The sequence below is a fragment of the Centropristis striata genome, chromosome 8 (genome assembly GCF_030273125.1).
Source record: "Centropristis striata isolate RG_2023a ecotype Rhode Island chromosome 8, C.striata_1.0, whole genome shotgun sequence".
Taxonomy (NCBI): domain Eukaryota; kingdom Metazoa; phylum Chordata; class Actinopteri; order Perciformes; family Serranidae; genus Centropristis; species Centropristis striata.
In genome coordinates, this window is record NC_081524.1 from 3,094,006 (window position 1) to 3,112,234 (window position 18,229).

Consider the following 18,229-nt stretch of genomic DNA (forward strand, 5'->3'; position numbering starts at 1 on the left):
TATAAATTAGGTTCAAGTGTTATTTAAATATATAAGATGTACAGCAGTAACACAGAGTCAGTGAACTGACCTCAGAGTCTCCAGTCTGCAGTGTGGACTCTTCAGAAAATCACACAGCTGCTTCACTCCTGAATCCTGCAGGTAATTGTCAGTCAGGTCCAGCTCTCTCAGATGGGAGGGGTTGGACTTCATAGCTGAGGCCAGAGAAGCACAGCTGAACTCTGACAAACTACAGCTCCACATTCTGAATAAAGAATAAATGATAGAGATACAAATAATTTTAATATCTTATCAGATCTGTTCAGGTTTTAAATGTGCCACTCAACATTATTAAGAGCTTTTCCCTAAAATTATTAGTTACTTTTTCATTCTGTCAAATTAATACAAACAAAAGTAATTCTCCATAATAGAAAATGTTTTTTTGCACACCAGACTGTCTGCCTCCACACATCTGACACCAAAATCAACACCCTTGACCAGCAGTTACTTCAAATCATCTCCAACTCTCCTTCTCCATTGGTCAACTCCTTGTCCCCATCAACTTGCTTGCTTTAAACTTCCCTCTGCTGTTGAAGTATCTGACCTCATCAGGAAATCTAAGCCATCCTATTGTCAACTGTACCCTCTCCCAACTCCACTGGTCAAAGCCTGCCTTCCCTCTCGGTCTTCCCTGATAACCATCACCATTCACTTGTCCCTCTCCACTGGTTTGGTTTCCTCTCAACCTAAATCTGCTGCAGAAACTTCTGTCCTGAAGAAACCCCGCGCAGACCCCAACAATTTCAAGTCCTATTTCTAACCTCCTCTTTCTGTCAATTCTGTCAATTCTTGAAAAAACAGTTGCATCTCAGGTCCATACTCTTCAGAAAGTTTAACATCCACTTACCTTGCTATGCAGATGACACCCAGCTCTATGTCTCCACCAAAACCACCTCCACCCTTCCACCATCCTCCCTCTGTGACTGCCTTCAACAAGTAGAATCCTGGTTTCCTTACAATTTTTTCAAGCTCAATAGTAACAAAAAAGAGGTTCTCCTCAATGTTTTAAAATCCACAATATCAAAAACTGTTTTAATATCAACATTGACAACTCCATTGTTTCTCCCTCCCCTTGAGTTTGGGTGTCATCCTGGACAGAACTCTATCATTTCATGCCCACATCACTTACATCACCCGGTCTGCTTTCTTCCATCTTCACAACATTAACTGCCTTCTTCAGTCCCTCATACCTAACAGCACTACTGTCCTGTTCATTCTCTGGTCACATCAACTCAACTCAACCCAAACTTTATTTATAAAGCACTTTTAAAACAACCAGGGTTGACCGAAGTGCTGAACAGATATTGCAGTTGCAGGAAATAAGGTAAAATCTAAAATACTAAAATACATTAACACAATGACATAAAATAGAATGAAAATAAAATAGCATAGAATAAAATAAATTCTAAATTATTATTTTTTTTTTTTGCCAGATGTCCACTTAAACTTGATTAAAAGTTAGGAAGAAAAAGTGTGTTTTTAGAGAGGATTTAAAAACCTCAAAAGATCCTGCAGATCGGATGTGCCAGGGCAGGTTATTCCAGAGCCTAGGGGCCGCTGCCACAAAGGCACGGTCCCCTTTGATTTTGAGTCTAGTTTTAGGGGTGGCCAGTAACAGCTGATTGGAGGATCTCAGTGTTCTGGCAGGGGCATGAATTTGAAGGAACTTGGTCAAATACTGGGGAGCTAGGCCATTAAGAGCTTTAAAAACAAACAATAACATTTTAAAATCTATTCTAAAAGCAACCGGGAGCCAGTGCAGCAAAGCTAGCATGGATGATATGTGGTCACATTTGCGTGTGCTAGTAAGGAGACAGGCAGCTGCATTTTGTACAAGCTGCAGGCAGTGCAAAAGTGAGTGGTCCAGGCCAACATATGATGATTACAGTAATCCAATCTCGTATTAATAAAAGCATGGATTACATACAGTCTCCAGATCACTGTGTGGCAGATACCCTCTTACTTTGATAAAATCTTTAACTGGTATAAGCTGTTTTTTACAACGAACAAATTTCAACTTGTCATCAAGTATTACACCAAGATTTTATACTGATGACCGAGTGTTAATTGTAAGGGGGCCCAGAAAGCCAGCAGGGAAGTCTGCTGGACCACAACCAAACATTATGATTTCAGTCTTGCTTTTGTTCAGGTTCAGAAAGTTAAAGGTCATCCAGGATTTAATATAATTTAGGTAGTCAAGCAATGACTGTACGGGGTTGTTGGATTTTGATGCTAAAGGCAAATTAATCTGGACATCATCAGCGTAACTATGAAAAGAAAGATTATAGTTCTTGAAAATTGAACCTAATGGTAGCATATACAGCAGCAAAAGAATTGGTCCGAGAATGGAGCTTTGGGGGACTCCAGAAGTGAGAGGGGCTGAGGATGAGGTGAATTCACCTAGCTGCGCAGAAAAACTCTGATCGGTCAAGTAGGACTGGAACCCTGAGAGAGCAGATCCTGTAATGCACATCCACTGCTCTAGTGGAGGATCCCATGGTCCATAGTATCAAAGGCATCTGTTAAATCAAGAGCACTAGCATAGCAGGGTTTCCTGATTCAACAGTTACCATTAGATTATTAAAAAAGTCTCAGCAGTGGTGTTTCAGTGCTATGGGATGGTTTAAAGCCAGACTGAAATTTGTCATATATATCATTGGCCACCAAGAATGATTGGATCTGAATAAAAAACACTTTCTCTAAGATTTTGGATAAAAAATGGCAGTTTAAAGATAGGCCTGAAGTTGGACAGCACAGAGGGATCCAGATTTTTCTTTTTGATCAGAGGCTGCAAAACAGCATGTTTGAGGGCAGCTGGAACACATCTGGTGCTGGGACATGAATTAACAAGTAAAAGTATGACAAGAGACAAGAGGGGATGCTGTCTGAGGGACAGTTTGTGGGCCGGAGATGCTGAACTACACTGGCCAGTTAGGGGAGGTCCAAAGGTTCAGACTGATCAAAAACAGGATTTAGAGGAGGAACGGTGAGATCAGAGCTGGGGCCTACAGAAGGCCTCCTTCTCTCAGCATGCAGACACCATTTTTTAAAAATCACAACAGCGCCTCTACCTGCTGAGGAAATTAAGGACTTTCAATGTCAGCACACATGTTTTAACTCTGGTCTACCAGTCCCTCATTGAATCCATACTCACTTTCAATATCTCTTCCTGGTACAGCCTCCTCTCATCCAAACACAAGACCAAACTTTCCCGTACAGTTAACCAGGCCAGCGAAATCATTGGAGCACCACAAACCCCCCTCTCAGAACTGTACAGCCGGTCTGTTATCAGGGAGGCCACCCTGATCACAGAAGACTTTTCTCACCCCCTCCACCACTGCTTCCAGCTGCTGCCATCAGGCAAACGCTTTAAGGTTCCACTGGCCAGGAAAAACATCTACAAAAAATCCTTCGTCCCCTCTGCAATAACCACCCTGAACAACAAAAAATGAACACTCTGTTGCTTTTAACAGCCCCCCCCCTCCTCCTTTTTAGCATGATTGTACACATTTTTGTGTTTTTAATGTTTGTTTGTTTCTTAGTGTTTTTTATATGAGCCTGTCAAAAACGAATTTCTGTCACTCGTGACAGACAATAAAGTTCTATCTATCTATCTATCTATCTATCTATCTATCTATAGTTAAATTTTCACTTGCTTATGGAAATTTTTTTATTAAATTCAATACAATTTAAATTGAAGAAAATAGGAACTACAGGAAATGTATGAATGTATTTATGCATATATATATATATATATATATATATATTAGGTTAAATTGTTCACCAAACGTATAAGATGTACAGCAGTAACAAAGTCAGTGAACTGACCTCAGAGTCTCCAGTTTGCAGTGTGGATTCTCCAGAAAATCACACAGCTGCTTCATTCCTGAATCCTGCAGCTCATTGTTACTCAGCTCCAGCTCTCTCAGTTGGGAGGGGTTGGACTTCAGAACTGAGGCCAGAGAAGCACAGCTGACCTCTGACAAACTGCAGTCCCACAATCTGAATAAAGAATAAATTGTGTAGATAAAAATCCATTTGTTATTGTTGTGGAAATTTCTGAAGAACTGAGGATTTGACGATAGGAAAGTAGTAATTTCCCATCACAATTATTCTATTAGATGTCTTCATCTGGTTTTTAATGTGGAGCTCAACTTTATTATGTTCTAATCAATTATCTTCCCCTTCAATGAGCAGAGTGACTTTGTAATTTTGTCATTGTCATCATCATCGTGTCAGCTTTCTGTTTTATTATTTGTCAAAACACATAATGGAAACAAAAGTAATATATTTCTAGAGGGATGGTGCGAATCTAACCAAAAATGTATTTTTGGAGGACACACCAAGAAGTTAAATTATCTTGTTTAAATCCTTTTCCCTCATTATAATCCAGAATCAAGAACTTTGCAAATATATGGCATCCAAAAAGTTTGAAACTCAAACATTCAAGTGTAGGAACAATATAAAAAAACATTTTCGAGTGGAGGGGGGAAATCGATAGACTTGGCAAGCAGTGATGCATAGGTCAAGGCTTCTTTGGTTAAGCACCGCAGACAGATAACAATTTAAAAACGGATCAAAGAAAATGTATAACGCTAAAAATGTAAGTTACATAGATTAGGTTCAAGTGTTATTTAAACATATAAGATGTACAGCAGTAACAGAGAGTCAGTGAACTGACCTCAGAGTCTCCAGTTTGCAGTGTGGACTCTCCAGAAAATCACACAGCAGCTTCACTCCTGAATCCTGCAGCTTGTTGTAACTCAGCTGCAGCTCTCTCAGATGGGAGGGGTTGGACTTCAGAGCTGAGGCCAGAGAAGCACAGCTGATCTCTGACAAACTGCAGTGACTCAGTCTGAATAAAGAATAAATTATGTATGTAAAAAAACAATTTATTATCCAATCAGATCTGTTCTGGTTTTAAATGTAAAACTCAACATTATTATGTTCTCATCAAAGAGCTTTTCGCTAAAATTAGTAGACTAATTTTTTTTGTTATTGTGGATCATCATAACATCAGCTTTCAATTTTATTAATTGTCAAAACACATGAAATTCATGGAAACATAAGTAATATTTTTCTATTTCAGCGAAGAAACTATTGAATTAAAACAAATGAGTTCAGACGATCTTTTGTATTCAGATGTGACCATTTACTTCACATTTACTTTAGCAGTTGATATTTTCAATAGTTTCTTTAAGAAACAGTTTTTTTCCTTTTTTTTAGTACAAATCAAAAATAAATATGAACTAAAAGAAATGTATAACACTATGTATATACGATACATATTTAATATAGGTTAGGTTCAATCCTTAATCAAACATATAAGATGTACAGCAGTATTAGAGAGTCGGTGAACTGACCTCAGAGTCTCCAGTCTGCAGTGTGGACTCTCCAGAAAATCACACAGCTGCTTCACTCCTGAATCCTGCAGCTTGTTGATGCTCAGGTCCAGCTCTCTAAGATGGGAGGGGTTGGACTTCAGAGCTGAGACTAGTGTAGTACAGCTGATCTCTGACAAACTACAGCCAAACAATCTGAATAAAACATACACAGAGATAAAAATCAAATTATCATCCAATCAGATGTGTTATGATTTTAAATGTGCCGCTCAACATTATAAAGAGCTTTTCCCTTAAATTAGTAGAATGACCATGATTTTCTGGTATTGTAGATCATCATAATATCAGCTTTAAATTTTATTATTTGTGAAAATGTGACAAACACCATAGCGTGGTCACATTTGTGTTAATGTATCTTCCTTTCTGGAGCCTCTTCTGTTTTACATCCACATGTTTCCACTGGCTCAGATTGTGTCAAGCAACAAAATAAGTAACCATAATTTTGCAGATGATTGCATTGAACTAATCAACACCTGGATATTCCAGAATTTTCTCAAATTAAACAAAGACAAAGCTGAGACTTTCTGGAGCCAAAGAGGGAAGGTTAAATGTCAGCGCTCAACTTCAGTCTGCAATGTTAAAAACCAAACATGAAATCAGAAATGTTGGTGCAGTCATGGACCCAATATATATAGAGTTAAAGGACTCATGTCTCAGCAGGACTCAGAAAATCTTTAAATTTTACAACAATTTTAAACAATATTAGCTCTGTTTATTTAAGAAGAAGAAAAACATTTTGTGAATGCAGAATAAATTCAGTTCAAAAAAGAAAATTTACAACTTCAATGGTTGAAGTTGTTTGTACATAAATTAGGTTAAAGCGTTATTTAAACATATAAGATGTACAGCACTAACAGAGAGCCATGAGCTGACCTCAGAGTCTCCAGTCTGCAGTGGAGACAGTGCATCACAATGTGAGTCTGTGAAAGCTGGAAATGGTCCTGTTTAACATTTACTTTCTCTATTATTTCTAATCATCTGAAAAAAAATCATTAAACATGTATTGGTGCTCAAGCAAATTCAGAAAATGTATGGTCCAAAAATGTGGAACCTCAGTCAAGAATTTGAATTTAAAGTACACACACACACACACAACTACACAGCTGTAGTCAGTGACCTGACCTCAGAGTCTCCAGTTTACAGTTTGGACTCTGAAGTCCATCACACAGCTGCTTCACTCCTGAATCCCCCAGGCTGTTGTAACTCAGGTCCAGCTTTCTCAGATGGGAGGAGTTGGACTTCAGAGCTGAGGCCAAAACTTCACAGTGAGTTTTTGAGAGTCCACAGTCAGAAAGCCTGTCATGACACATATATTGGAAAGAATGTAACTATGAAAGAGGACAATTTATGGAATACCTCTGTGACATTCAGAAAACAGCGCACAAACCTTTGCACAGTACTGATTATTTAAACAATATTTATATAAATTTAAGCATTTAAAGCAACACAAGAACATCTGGGATAAAATACATCTTTAATGTAATGTAATAATAATGTTTTGCAACAACCAAGTGGAACATGATGAGCAGGTATTTATGGGGTCCGCTATTAAGAGCTTTATAGTGTTCATTTGAAGGACTAAACTACTGATTTGTTCTGATTTATGAAGTTAATCTCATCTGGACTTACTGAGCCTTTCTGCAGTTCCTCACAGCTGGAATCAGTCTCCGCCGTCCCTGGTCTGTTGTCTTGTACTTCTTCAGGTCCAATTCATCCAGAATCTCCTCTGTCATCTGCAGCATGTAGGCCAGAGCTGAGCAGTGGATCTCAGAGAGTTCCTTCTCGGACCTGTTCTCTGACTTTAGGAATTCTTGGATCTCCTGGAATAAAGAGAGGTCGTTCATTTCCGTCAGACAGTGGAAGATGTTGATGCTTCTGTCAGGAGAGATCTCATTAGTGTTCATCTTCTTCAGGTTATTAATGGCTCTCTGGATGATTTCTGGACTGTTGTCTGTCTGACCCAGCAAGCCTCCTAACAGTCTCTGGTTGGACTCTAGAGAGAGGCCGTGGAGGAAGCGGACAAACAGGTCCAGGTGGCCATTTTCACTTTCTAGGGATTTCTCCATGGCTCTCCTCAAGAAGTCATCCAGGGATGGGCCAGTTCCACTTTTGATGGATTTCCCTTGGACTTGCCTTTTGGTCTTCTTCAGGAATGTGGAACCTTTGCTATCACTGTTGTTATTGTCCCAGTCTGTCCCAAAAAAAGTTCTCAGTACCTCTGTGTTCCTGGTGGTGTAACAGTGGAACAGGTAGACTGCAGCCAGAAACTCCTGAATGCTCAGATGAACGAAGCAGTAGACTGTTTTCTGGAAGATCACACTCTCTCTTTTGAAGATCTCTGTACAAACTCCTGAGTACACCGAGGCCTCTGTGACATCGAGACCACAGCGCTCCAGGTCTTCTTGGTAGAACATGATGTTTCCTTTTTGTAGCTGTTCAAATGCCAGCCTCCCCAGCTTCAGAAGAACTTGTCTGTCAGCCGTGGTCAGCTTGTTTGACTCTTTCTTATGTCCCTCATACTTCTGCTTCTTCTTCTTTGTCTGAACCAGCAGGAAGTGTGAGTACAGGTCAGTCAGGGTCTTGGGCAGCTCTCCTCTCTGCTCTGTAGTCAACATGTGGTCCAGAACTGTAGCAGTGATCCAGCAGAAGACTGGGATCAGACACATGATGTGGAGGCTCCTGGATGTCTGGATGTGTGAGATGATTCTTCTGGACCGTTCTTCATCACTGACCCTCCTCCTGAAGTACTCCTCCTTCTGGGCGTCAGTGAAGCCTCGTACTTCTGTCACCCTATCAACACATGCAGGAGGGATCTGATTGGCCGCCGCGGGTCGGGAAGTTATCCAGACGAGAGCCAAGGGAAGCAGATTCCCCTGGATGAGGTTTGTCAGCAGCACGTTGACCGATGACTTCTGTGTGACATCAGACACAACCTCCTTGTTGTTGAAATCCAGTGAAAGTCTGCTTTCATCCAGGCCGTCAAAGATGAACATAACTTTACAGATGGCGAGCTTCTCTGCTGTGAGCTTCTGTAATGTTGGATGGAAGACATGGAGCAGCTCCAGAAGACTGTACTGCTCATCTCTGATCAAGTTCAGCTCCCTGAATGAAAGCAGAATCACCACACTGACATCTTGGTTCTCCAAACCCTCTGCCCAGTCCAGACTGAACTTCTGCACTGAGAAGGTTTTTCCAACGCCAGCGACACCGTTCGTCAGAACCACTCTGATGTGTCCCTGTTGGTCAGGTAAGACTTTAAAGATGTCCTGGCACTTGATTGGAGTGTCATGGAGGGCCTCCATCTTGGAAGCTGTCTCCAGCTGCCTCACCTCATGTTGGGTATTAACCTCTTCACTCTGACCCTCTGTGATGTAGAGCTCAGTGTAGATCCTGTTGAGGAGGGTTCCACTTCCTGTTACATCAGATCCTTCAGTCACATGTTCACATCTCCTCTTCAGACTGATCTTATGTTCATCTAAAACCTCCTGCAGACCATCAGCTTCTGAAAGAGAACGAAAGGGTTTTAAACTTAATGATTTTTATAAAAATATTTAATGTTTACGCTGAACAAAATCATCAGATAGGTGTTCAGTCTTACCTTGTACAGTGCTGGTCTCACTGGCTGACTGCAGTCCAGCTCTCGTTCTGGATCTTTCTCCACACTGGGGACACGAGGAGTCTCCTGGTGAAGCAGACTGGTCCCAGTATGAGGTGATGCACTGTCTGCAGAACCAGTGTCCACAGGTGGTAGAGACAGAATCCTTCAGGACGTCCTGACATAAAGCACAGCAGGACGGCTGCTCCTCCTCAGAAACAGGACTCCTCTTCCTCTCTCTGTGGAGACGGACACATTATTTATAACAACATAAATATAACATACACATTAGTCGTAAGACTCTACTACATTTCTTTACTGCATTCTACTACATTTATTTACTGCACTATACAATATTTCTTTTCTGCACTCTACATTATTTCTTTATCGCACTTTACTGTATTTCTTCACTGCACTCAAAGACATACGACATTTCTTTACTGCACGCTACTACCTTTCTTCACTGCACTCTACGACATTTCTTCACTGCACTTGTAGGGGTCACAGCTACTCTACAAGTTTCATTTGGATTAAATGACTGAATGCATTGAGAATTGTGTCAACAATTTATCTCCATGCTTCAAGATGGAGGTCGTTCTTTGTTCCCCTCCAAACAAAGACAAACGACCCCCACCCCCCACAGGTATCTGCAGATACCTAAAGGCGTCTCATTGGCTAATACCAACAGGAAATACAACTTCCAGGTTGAGACACAAAAGTCTCCTGCAGCCATCCCCTCTCTCTTCTCCTCGACGCCCTGGGGGACAGCACGTCTGCTGTCCTGATCTTCCAGGAGGAAGACCATACAGTCTCCTCTCTCTTCTCTCCTCAACTCCCTGGGTGACAGCATGCCTGCTGTCCTGGTCTGCACTCCAGAAGACCAGGCCATTCCCCTCTGTCTCCAGCTCTAAGGGAAGGCCGGTAAGGCCCAAACCAAGTGGGCCCACCACAACGCTTCTAAGTTTCCTGCCTGTGATCTATACTGGACATAATCACAGAGACCCTCACCAAGCTTCTGGAGCCAACAGCAAACAACGCTACAACCACCAAAACCAAACCAGGAACCAGATTCTTCTCCAAAAGGATTTCTGCTTCCCCTTTCAACTCTGGACTCTGTGGTATAGTACTGGGCAGTTAGTAAGTAAGAACAAGTTTGTTAAGCTTCAATCAATGGTGTTGATCTGTTGTGTGTTTAAGTATATTTGTTGGGATATTTTGTGTAGCTAGATCACTTGAAGTTGTATGATTAATGTTGCTCTACATATCTCAAGTTGTACATGTAAATTAACTATAACTCATTTGATTTGCTCACACACTAATCCACATGAAATATACTTTAATTTGGCTTCCTACAACACATAGACCTTCAAGACCGCATGGTCTATTGTTCTTCAAGAACAAAAGGGCTTCCGCCATTTTGATTTATTTAAATGACCGCCTTTCGGCAGCCATTTTGTTACACATTCTTTCTCACCCACATTTCCACTGTAAATAGTCTTTTAGATTAGTTATTGTGTGTTCTGTTTGCTTTGCTTTATTTAGAATAAATATGTTTTTGGATTAATATGCTTCTCCCTTTAATGTTGCACATGAATGAGTGATTTGCTAAACCTCTGCTATGGAAAGAACTCAAAATTCCTTCAACCGTTACTAAATATTAATAAGGTAATTCGATTATAATTATATTCATAATTAATAATCAATGGTCCAAACTGATAATTTGTTAACTTTAAGAGACTGATTAACTATGATTTGCTATCTTTTCCTATTCCTAAGTGAATAGGTGGTGCCCCGAAAATAACTTTAATTCAATATTAAATATTAATCTAGTCAATTCCTGATAGCAAAATTGATCTAAATTAGCTTTACCTCTACATATTGTGGTACCCCTGCTGGAGGCATTGTGTATCTGAACCAGATACCCCTACACACTCTACGACATTTTTTTACTTTACACCACATTTCTTTACTGCACTCTACTGTATTTCTTTACTGCACTCTATTACATTTCTTCACTGCACTCTACTACATATGAAATTTCATTACTGCACTCTACTACATAGCTTTACTGCACTCTACGACATTTCTTTACTGCACTCCACGACATCCCTTTAATGCACTCTACTGTACTTCTTTACTGCACTCTACTACAATTCTTTACTGCACTCTACTAGATTTCTACACCGCACTCTACGACATACAACATTTCTTTACTGCATTCTACTAGATTTCTTTACTGCACTCAACAACATACGACATTTCTTTACTGCACTCTACAACATTTCTTTACTGCATTCTCTGACATTTCTTTACTGCACTCTACGACATACAACATTTCTTTACTGCAGTCTACGACATTTCTTTGCTGCAGTCTACTACGATTCTTTACTGCAATCTACTGTATTTCTTTATTGTACTCTACTTGATTTCTTTATAAAACTCTACTACGTTTCTTTACTGCAATCTACAACATACAACATTTCATTAATGCACTCTACGACGTTTCTTTACTGCACTCTACTGTTTTTCTTTATTGTACTCTACTTTATTTCTTTACTGTACTCTACGACATTTCTTTACTTTACACCACTACATTTCTTTACTGCACTCTCCTGCATTTCGTTGCTGCACTCTACTAAATAGCTTTACTGCACTCCACTACATAGCTTTACTGCACTCTACGACATTTCCTTACTGCACTCTACTACATACGAAATTTCTTTACTGCACTCTACTACCTTTCTTTACTGCACTCCACAACATTTCTTTACTGCACTCTACTGTATTTCTTTACTGCATTCTACTACATTTCTTCACTGCACTCTACTGTATTTCTTTACTGCATTCTACTACATTTCTTCACTGCACTCTACGACATATGACATTTCTTTACTGCACTCTACTACGTTTGTTTACTGCATTCTACAACATAGCTTTAATGCACTCTACGACATATGACATTCCTTTACTGCACTCTACTACATTTCTTCACTGCACTCTACTATATTTCTTTACTGCACTCTTTGAAATTTCTTTACTTCACTCTTACTGGTAATATAAAATAACAGTGTAGACTAGATATTATCAGAATATTTAGAAGACACAATAATCTTCAGGTGAGTTTACAGTAGAAACAGTCTCTTACTTTGTGTCTGAGGGTTCAAGTTCATTACTGAAGTCTGGAGGATCTTCACTCCAGTCACTCTTCCTAGAGGGAGAGCTGGAGACTGGAGACTTTGATCTGTCCTCTTCTTCTAAATCACTCATCTTCTCAAGTCTGAGAGGTAAACCAGTAACACTGGAAACACAAATACACATAGTGGTCAACAATAAAGTTTATTTTGCACAAGTGTAGTTAAAAAGCATGTGTAGTTTCTAGTTATAATGATAAACCTCACACTTCGCAATGTGGCTGTTCTCCATTTTTAATGTGGGTGTGTCACAGAAATCAGGAAATGAAAAGAGTAAACAATCTGAACTTCACCTTGGAGTAGCCTATGGTATTTTACTGACATAAAGTATGACAGACTAAACAAATAATCAAAAATAAATAAATAAACAGAGTAATCAATAATCAAAGCAAACTCTATTTGCAGTCGTAATACGAACACTCACCCAGCCTCAGACAGCCTTGTTTCCTCCTTCTGCTCTGATGAGTGGAAAATGGAGTCTGACAGTGAAACTATTTACCTTCACGTTTCACTCACTTGCGTCTTAGTCCCTCCCACTTCGGACGCACAGAAAGACGCAGGACACCAGGAGAGAAAAGTTTAGAAACACGAGACGTCCTTTGCTCTGAAAAATCTGGTCCGTTTCTGATGACGGCGGCAGCGGATCACAGCTGGATCAGCTGTCAGTCGGCTTTAACAGCTGTTGGTGTCTGCACAGATACACACATGCACTAATAATTAATAATAACAACTGGATATGAACCTGCATTATGTTTAATTACTTATTTATTATTTAGGCCACATGTCTTTATTATGAATGCATTATTTAATATTCCAGAATAAGATCATGGTGTCCCTTTAACAATGGGCATTTTTAATTAGATTAAATGCTTCAGAGAAAATGTAAATCATGCAACTGATATCAAACCCTACACAGAGGAATGATAAGCATTTAAAGGCCGAGATATCACCGTGTTTTGCACCGTGACGAGATATGCACTTTGATGAAGTTTGTACCTGTCACAGAAAGTGACTGCAGCAGTTTCCGTGCATCGCCGTTCGCCCGATATTCACCGTCCTTCAGAGCATTAAGTCCGTGAAGTAATGTCAGTGACCCCATTGTCTATTGTTTAGTGTTATATATCCATATAATCGCCGAAAACGATGTCGCGCTGTCCGCCTGTTCATATACAGATAATGAGCCTGTTGTGTGTGGCTGCCAGCAGCATTTACCTTGTTTAGCCGATAGGTAGCGCCATTGTACTGTGTTTTAACTAATGACAGCTTGCATGTTAAAGCTGTTTGTTCCCCTCAAATATTAGTGTTATTGTTTGGATACTGGTGACTGCCTGCATTCTAATATACATGCATATTTGATTTAAATACAGCTTGGCCTGTTATTACAGTCCTATGTGTGCAGATATTCATTTGTTTATTTATTTGATATGAAAATTTAATTGAACACAAAATAAAAGATGAACAATTCAAAACAAACGAACAACACTAAATACAAGACAACAGCATAAAATGAAACCACAACAAGACTCAACACTTATTTGTGTTCAACAGGAGTCAAAGCTTATTAAATCCCTTCTCCCTATATTAATTTACTATATTAAGTTATATAACAACAATAATATATATATATATATATATATATATATATGAATGTATAACACATAGTAATGTAGTATATACACTTGTTATTACCATTATTAACATACATAACTTGTTATTAACTTACAAACACACAAGTACACATACACCCATGTAGTCACAATGAGACAACAATGAACAAACAAACAAAACAAAACAACAACAACACACACAAAAAAAGAAAAATAGTAATAATACATTTAAAAAATAAAACGTCAACAATAACCACCTACTGTCATTTCACACACCCGTTTTCATCCCTATATTGGTTATGGCCCGTAATTATTATTATTATTATATTATTATATTATTATTTATTTATTAAGTATCTAATAGAAATGTATTTTTTCTGTTATTGTGAACTAACTAACAATGCTAAAGACATTAATGATGCTGATAATCTTGGAGTGAAAATAAAACTGCTGGATCACACCAGGATTCATACTCATTACATCTCCTCATCTTTTCACTGTGTCCTGAAACTTTAGGACACCAGCTTCAACATGTTGAAAATATATAATAAGGGAAATTTGAAATACTGGATTTTGTCAAGTGATCTCGCCAATGTTACTGTGAATCAGCATAACGTTTACGGTTACTTGCTTGTCATAAGGCAAACAAGTTAACCTGAATTTAACCCTTAATAGGGCACTCATTGAAATACTTGCAAATTCCAAAGTTCAACCCTAGAGAATATTGGAGGATATTACATACAGCCAGAATGTAGTAATAGATGTGCAGATTTATGAGATTTAAAGTGGTGAATCTGCGAGAAAAATAGTTGTTTTTTTCCCCACTTTTCTTCTTTTTGTGCAGATTTACCACTTTGATCTAGTAAATTTGCAACTTTTTTCTAGAAATAGAGGTTTGTATTTTTATTCATACTTGGCCCTAATATGCCGTCATAGTCAAGTTCTCCTCGTACAAGTCATTGAAGAATAACACAACTGTTTCTTGCAGATTTTTTTTCTAAATTTTTAATTTTTACATTGGAGGTCCAGGTCAATAAAGTTAATATTATTATATTATTATCATATTGATTGGTCAGATGTCATGGTGTCACTGTCTGTGATGTAGCATGATCTTTGTTGATTAGCTGGAAGAAGTCCATGTGGTTCTACGACCAAACAGAGAGACACGGGGACCCAGGCTGATCTCCACTGAAGTTACCAAATATAGTTCTTCGCCTGATAAAGGGTTGAATTTAATTTTACTTTCGCTAAACTTTGTTAATTTGGATACCCCTTCATTAAACTTAATAAACTTAACGTTAATGAGCTGAGTGACATGTCATAGTTAGTATTCTTATGTAAATGTTGGATTGATTATGGCTTGTGTAGCTCTACAGATATTTTTGCCTATTAATATCTTCTACTCATAGGTAAGCTTATCCCAAATGTATTAATTTAGAAAACCTGCAGGTTACTTCTCATTGCAGATGTGTCAGTGCATATAAGTTAACATGTAAGATGCATTTAACGTTATGATTTGACAGACATAAGTCCACGGAGGACACTGACAGGCTGTCTGGGATTATTATCATACCAATTAAAAGAAAGAAAGGCCATTTTATATTTCTTTCTTTCAGCACATTTGTCAGTAAACTTAAACTCCATTCTTTGTTACTTGACTATAGGCACCTGACATTATGATGACATTATCTGTCTTAAAAGTACTACAAAAATAATTAATTTGAAGAATGTTATATATTATTGAGGTGTGGATCCCTTCTTCCATTTTATCCTACAAATGTCACATATGAGTATTGTCAACGATATTTAGGCACTCTCTAGGTTTTTTTATATTATATTTTTTTACCTGAAGCATTTATTACTCTCATTTAGTTTCCTGCCATAGTCAGCATGGTGCCCAGAGAGCTGCAGAGACCTTGGAAAACAGCGTCATTATGCCAGACATCAATGACTTCTGGTGTCTGTGGTGGAAAGGACTTCTATCCTTCTTTGAGGAAGAGCTGCCCAGATGTCGTCTTCATCCATTGTGACGGCAGCAGCAGCATGGGGGAGGTCAGCAGGTCAAGCAGCTAACCATGATGGAGAACCATGATGCGTTTACATTTGGTAGTCTTAGCTATATGTCTCTTTAAGTAGTATTTACATTTGCTTTCATTACTGATTGATAATTTAACATTTATGCTCAACCCTTTTTCGAAGGGATAGATGTCTAATTTCAGTAAAGTGAGCATTTCAATGGCTTTATTCTGCAACAAGATGAGACACAGACAACCACAGCTGTTCAAAATGCAATAAAGTCAGTTAGACGTCTGTTCATGGTCGAACCACAGCATAAGATTGTTTTTTTCAGTGATCATATGGTAGTATAGTTTGATATGAAAAATATACATGCAAATAGAATATATAAAAAAGGTTGATGAAAATATAAATTAAAGAAATTAAACATATTTGTGAAGTAACAGTCAAAAACAAATACAATTATTTACGGTGACAGTATTCAAAAAAGTATTCACACTCTAAAGCTCCTTGTTTTGCATTTAAGGACCAAATGAAGGCTTTGCTGCCATCTTGTTGTAATAAAAAAATATAGCAAACATGTCTGAAGAATGTTATTTTTTACTTTTGTCAGCTTCTCTGCGGAACCCCCTCGGGCCTCACACAGCCACAGCTGTTCACAATGATGTAAAGCTGCTTTGATATTCCCGCTCAAACTACAAAGGACAGTTCCATATTAGTGACGTACAGGTCGCGTCACTCCTCAGAGCCGTTAGCGGCTGGCTAAACTGCTACTCGTTTTCATTTAATTAACTTTCCAATTGAGCAGAACAACTACGGTCTCTCCAGGCATTTCACTTAGTAAACAATATCAGCGGTAAATGCTGATGAAGTTTGCACATCATATGAAACACAGTTTACACTTTTTAGTCAGTTTCTGTCCGAGTGAACAGAACGCCAACTTACCCATTAGAGCAACTCCAACTTCCGCTGTGGACTTTCACGATAAAATACAAACGGCAGAAGAATCATGTAATCCACAATTTAACTGTAATTTAACAACAAACATAAGATAATTATTTACACTATTACACTCACTAACCACCTGGTTTGTCTGACTCCAAGTCACACTCTGCCCTGTCCACCTCAGACCATCAAAACTATTGTAACACGTCAAATAGTGATGTAGCAACAATACAAGATCAATTATTGTGATTGGTTGTAGAATGATAATGACTATGACCCTCAAATCTTATGTACCATTTTTGTTAACTAACGCCGGCCTATTTTAGCTGACTTTACCCTACACGTACAGGGATTTTTAAAACATTTTTTTTACATTGCTCTTTACAAATGAAACTGCAAAAAAAATGAGGCAAAGCTGAAGAAAGAGACTTAAAATACACTTTTATTACAACAATGATAACACAAGGAGGTAAAGAAAGTGTATTCAAAGTAAATATTTTCAAAAAGCAATAATGAATTAGCCATCAATGTTCCAAGGTAGTGTCACATTAGTTTATATTTTATGTCTTTGATCTACTTGAATATGTATTTTATTTATATTTTACATAACATGACATACAAAGATTTGGACATTGAAACAGACATTTGTCTGCCATGTCAAAGAAGAAAAAAAGGCAATAGTGGCATCACCTGTACCAACTACATTGACTCAGTTAAATTGTTGTTGTTTTTTGGATTTTTTTTTTTGGCATTTTTTACTGCTTTATTAGATAGAAAGGGGGAGACAGAGGGGAAGACATGCAGCAAAGGGACCTCAGGCCGGATTCGAACCCGGGTCCGCTGCAGCAAGCACACTGCCTTCATGGTAAGCGCTCTACCAGTGTGAGCCACCGGGACGCCCCGACTCAGTTAAATTGTTGATCGTAACATCCGATATTAACTTATTTTTTCGTCTCGTCTTTATATTGTTACTGTAGTAGTAAGCCTACTGAGAGACAATGATCTGTGTGATGTTGAGAGGGTTACAGCTCAGTCATCTATTTTTCCTTTAGTCATTTGTTAAGATTTATTTTACTCTGTGTAACTGTAAAGAGGGTGCAGTATTCAAAGTAATTAATCTTCTCTGTCCATCTGTGAGGTGCGTCCATCTGGTGGCTGAAACCGAGAACAACACTCTGACTCTCACACATGGAGCAGTTGCTTGTGTCCCCTGGTCACTGGGGACCTCTGAGAAATTATTGTTTTTAATGAAATTGAGAAAGTAACAAAATTAAAACAACAAGTTCGGCCTTTTAGACATTGCCATATTATTTTTTGCAGCCAACACATGTACTTAACAGATTTGGAGCCGAAATGACACTGACATAAAAAAGGCTTCTTTATGTGCGTTTCAGTTAAGGTCACTGAATAACAGCAGAAACATTTGTCTGTTTT

General features: G+C 38.6%; 2 protein-coding genes across 2 annotated transcripts in view; one reads left to right on the forward strand and one right to left on the reverse strand.

The window, feature by feature from the left end:
- Nucleotides 1-18,229, forward strand: part of LOC131976252 (NACHT, LRR and PYD domains-containing protein 12-like) — a 177,852-nt gene that overhangs the window by 77,150 nt on the left and 82,473 nt on the right. The gene's annotated exons all lie outside the window — the stretch shown is intronic.
- Nucleotides 6,439-12,667, reverse strand: LOC131976258 (protein NLRC3-like). The gene is made up of 6 exons (XM_059339195.1): nucleotides 12,652-12,667; nucleotides 12,182-12,334; nucleotides 9,040-9,275; nucleotides 7,615-8,943; nucleotides 7,071-7,563; nucleotides 6,439-6,737 (listed from the first exon to the last, which is right to left on the reverse strand). The coding sequence occupies exons 2-6, from the start codon at nucleotides 12,301-12,303 to the stop codon at nucleotides 6,551-6,553; spliced, it is 2,367 nt and encodes a 788-aa protein (XP_059195178.1). The 5' UTR covers nucleotides 12,304-12,334; nucleotides 12,652-12,667; the 3' UTR covers nucleotides 6,439-6,550.